This window comes from Nestor notabilis, unplaced genomic scaffold, assembly GCF_000696875.1.
Source record: "Nestor notabilis isolate BGI_N333 unplaced genomic scaffold, ASM69687v1 scaffold29203, whole genome shotgun sequence".
NCBI lineage: Eukaryota > Metazoa > Chordata > Aves > Psittaciformes > Psittacidae > Nestor > Nestor notabilis.
In genome coordinates this window covers 4,212-8,476 of record NW_009921025.1, presented here as the reverse complement: position 1 = coordinate 8,476, position 4,265 = coordinate 4,212, and the positions used below count along the sequence as shown (strand labels likewise).

The window sequence follows — 4,265 nt, the reverse complement described above, 5'->3', positions numbered from 1 at the left end:
TCAAAAGTACTTGAGTAGGAGTCATTTATGGTTTATTATTTTATGTGAGTTGCTGCATTCTTGCTTCTACACAGGACATATGCTGTGAAACCTCAGAGACTTCTGACACATCGTTATTCCTCCCCTATACCGTTTTTGGTCCTCTGTGTGAAATGTTCTCTGCCTTTAGTACTACAGCAGGATGGCACTTTAACCAGGAATAACCTCATAATGGTGACACAGACAAGGCTTTCACTGGCACGTCAGGTTAGGCAGGTGGACAAAGCAATGAGTTTTGTGCAAGTACACACACACATATCCCAGAAATAAAAGCTGAATCTTTCCTTACTCTAAATGCGCATTGACTGATCCCTTTTCATTAGTGATTATGACACAAATCCTCACTGTACCTTGGATTTCTCCTCGTCATCAAACACAGGGTTTTTGGGACGAGGCGGTGGAGAAGGAATCAGGGTTCGGTCTGCAGGAATCACAGGATCAAACATAACGATCCCTGAAAGGAGAAGGGGAACCCCTGTGGGTTTGCACGTGCACTCACACCAGGCAGTGCACCCAGCTACTCACAGGCTGCTGGCAAAGCCATGCACAGTCAATCTGCCCACTGATCCCAGCACTCTGCCCCATGAGCAACACAGGATCAATGTCACTGAGCATGCTAGCTGGAAAAAGACAGTTTCTTTGGGAAAGAAAGGCCAAACCCCACAAATGTGTTGCCACGTCCACATAGCTCCTCTAATAGCTCAGTACAACCAATAGCTCTCCACTATTTGTCTTTCCCCCTTTTACTTCAGCTGTTGAAGTGCTAAGTCCAGTCCCAAACAATCCAGCTTTGTGCAACTCAAGGGCAGGACATCTGTTTGTACGAGCTGAGCAGGAGAGCAGCAATGCAAAATGGGGTGCTGAGCAGACTCCTACCCACGAGCTAAATTCCTGCTTGCTCCATTGTCACAGCCTTAGATTTGTGCTCAGCCTCACAACTTTTCTTATCTTAAAGCTGCAGCTTCTCAGCTGAGCTTTTTTCGCTGTACCTACACAGGAAATGTGTTTTCAGCTGCACTAAAGGTACAATTGTAAAGGGATCTAGTTAAAAGAACACAAAAGGCTACAGAGAATCACAGACTGGTTTGGGTTGGAAAGGACCTTAAGATCATCCAGTTCCAACCCCCTGCCATGGGCAGGGACACCTCACACTAGACCATGTCACCCAAGGCTCTGTCCAACCTGGCCTTGAACACTGCCAGGGATGGAGCATTCACCACTTCTTTGGGCAAATGGAGGCTCTTATTTCCCTTTAAAAGAGACTTGTTCAAGTCATTTAATATCTACTTCCCGAAAAACTTAAACAAAAGAAAAGGCTCTGCAAGCCAAAACAAAAGTATTTGCAAAGTGTTTAAGTGTGGTAGTTATAAAAGCCAACCCAGCCCAAGGCATTTAAATACAATGAGAAGCTCTTAAGGGAATTTCTCCCTTGTTCTATCATCTCCCCCAGAGACAGAACCTTGTAAGAGCCTTGTAGAGCCTTGACCCCATGTAATTAGAAGGTGTATGTTGTGTGACACTTCTGCTTAAAGCCCAGGCTGGAGGAGATGCAGCTCCCTACCTTGTCGCTTCAGCATGTAGTAGGCATCCTTGATTTTGGATTCTTCTGGCAGTGCCACTGTCCAGCTGTACAGCAACTCGATGACTTTGGTTTTCACCTTCTCTGAGACTCGGTCTCCCAGGTACTAAACATGTAAAAAAGATGTAAATTCACCATGTCCTTAATTTCGGGTTTTACAAATAAAGCCCAAGACCACAGGGTGGAAGCTGAGTGATGTACACTAAAAGGTGTGTAACCCAAGTGCCAAGATTATCTAAAATACATCTTATTAAGAGGAAAAAATGTTCCTCTAATATATTTGAAGTAACAGTGAAGAGAAGCTTTGTGATTATCTTTAGCAAAGGACAAAGCAGCTCTTCCGTGGCTTTCAGGATTTTCTATTCAAACACAACAGCAATACAGATATCCACTCCCTCCCCTGTCCCCACAGAATCTGGGAATACTTGGCTGCATCAATCATGCCATGGGGTACCTCTATCTATTCATCACCACATCATCATCGCTGATGATGAATGTTGAGGGACTTAGGCAGGCCCTCTTTACACAGCAAGTCAGCAGCAGAGTGAGGACTAGAACTCCCTGGTGTGTTGACAAGTGTTTTGCTTTAACCTCTGCATCACACCTCTCTTCCACTGATGCTGCAGTTTGGTTTGGTTGTTTAAAAACATAGCCCAACCTTCAGAATCCCCTGAGTTACATGAAGGATTAGAACAGAACAGAGACTGATGCTAAATACGTACAACTTACTGAGAAGAACAGTCAGCAGAACATAAACCAACCAAAAAACCTTAGCTAAATGCTCTTGAATACAGGCTAATAAATGCTATGAGCCAGCCAGAGCACTGCAAACATACTGGATGATGCCTGTAGCTTAAAAAGGCTGAAGAAGAAGTAAATGCAAGGCTCAGGGACTAACCTTTGGAGACACAACTTTTATCAACTCGTTTAAAAAGCGAAACTTCCCTACTTCATTGTGAAATCTTCTCCCACAGTTCTTCATACAAGCTTCTAGCACCTGCATTCAAGGAACAAAACCAGGGGCTGAAGTGAACACAAAATCCTACAGTAACTGTGCAGCTGAGGTGTGCTTACAGGGGAACTGAAAGACCCATGTCAGTGAGACCCACATCCCTGCTCTGCAATACACGAACCTCGAATCTCTAGAGGTGACACACCAAGGCAGGCAGGTCTCCCACCCTCAGCCATGTATACACATGTTTAAGTTATCCCACCATTAGATCTCCTAACACTGAACACAAATCTTGCCCAAAGATAACAAATGGAAGCAGCTAAAACTAAAAACCAGAGTTATTTCTGACTGCTCCATTGCAATGAGCAACCTGGACACTTCAGTGAGGTCCCTGTGCTCCCTTTCCCAGCAGAGGGGAAGTGGGGCTTTGAGCCCCATCTCTCCTACTCTGCACAGATGACATGAGATGATACATGAGTGGATTTAAGAGGAGGGGTAAGGACTACCTACTGTCAAGGCTTGGACTGCCTCCCATTCCTGTGGCGACTGGATTTTATGAGCCAGGAGTCTCACAGCTATCTGTGGCCTGAAACAGAGCAGACCCCCCTTACACACAAAGCAGGTGAACACAGCAAAGGATGTTTCAGACTTTCACAAATTCTGCTGTTTAAATGTTTTCCACATAATTCAAGGAAATCAGTACTTTTTAATCTTTCCACCAGTGTACAGAGGCTGACAAGAGGCATCTTTGTAAGGCTGGGTGTTTGCACATAGGGAAGGAAGCAAGGGCTCAGTGTGAGCCAGCAATTCCAGATTCCTCCTTGGGAGGGGCCAAACAACTCCCAGTCCGGTTCCCAGCCCAGGGAACCACTTCATTTCTCTTGCATTAGTTTCCTTTTTCTAGAAGAAAACACTTCTTCCTTAGCCCCCAGGAATGCTGGGACCCAGGAGGTTTCCTCAGTAAAGCCTTGTAATGTTTTTAAGGACATGAGGCCCATCAGGCACTATAATAAGAGTTATGACCCCATTTCACAGCCTGGCAACCAGAGGAACTCTGGCCAGATGACAATCTGCAGCTGCTGCTATTAGGGGCAGCTTCAGAGTTCCCATTCTCCTGCTGCTCAGTGTGTGTATAAGCCATGCATCCCAGAAGAGAAACCATACTTCACAGCATCTTGTTTCTTTTGCAGCCTTGTGATATCAGCATATGTAAAAGACAACATGGAAGTGTGATGATCAAGTGATAGATTTAAAGCTGTGAATATTAATTTATTAAGCCTAGAGCACTTTGGGACACCCACCCTTCAAGTTCTTTGTTGATCTGGTCACAGAATCCGATGATGTATTCCCAGTCTTCTTGCCTGTTAGATGGGTTAGTGGCTTTATCTTCATATTACCAAGCAAGCAAAAGAAATAGTAGCACTTCCTAGACAAAAACATTTGACATCTTTTGCCAACTATAAAAAAGGAAGAAGTTCACCCATGGTCTGTCTGTTCAGAGGAAAGGGTGTGTTCAAGCTGAAACATCCAAACACCCAGCAGCAATCACTGCTTTCCAAAAAGCCAGGTGCCACATCTCAAGTACTTAGAAACGTGTTATTGCCATAGTCTAAATGAGAGCACAAGACAAAAACACGTGAGCTCAGAGAGCTTCCCTCTGCCTGAATGCTCTTTCTCTTTGGCTGTAACATTAAA

The 4,265-nt window shown here is 44.6% G+C and overlaps 1 protein-coding gene across 1 annotated transcript in view; it reads right to left on the bottom strand.

Moving 5' to 3' along the window:
- The window catches only part of GGA3 (golgi-associated, gamma adaptin ear containing, ARF binding protein 3), a 13,140-nt gene extending 9,190 nt beyond the window's left edge, over positions 1-3,950 (bottom strand). The window contains exons 1-5 of the mRNA XM_010010962.1: positions 3,872-3,950; positions 3,081-3,156; positions 2,517-2,615; positions 1,601-1,724; positions 390-493 (exon numbers count right to left, since the gene is read on the bottom strand). Coding sequence (XP_010009264.1) covers positions 390-493; positions 1,601-1,724; positions 2,517-2,600 — 312 coding nt within the window. The 5' untranslated portion in view covers positions 2,601-2,615; positions 3,081-3,156; positions 3,872-3,950. The remainder of the gene's footprint in view (positions 1-389; positions 494-1,600; positions 1,725-2,516; positions 2,616-3,080; positions 3,157-3,871) is intronic.
- Positions 3,951-4,265: the final 315 nt, after the last annotated feature.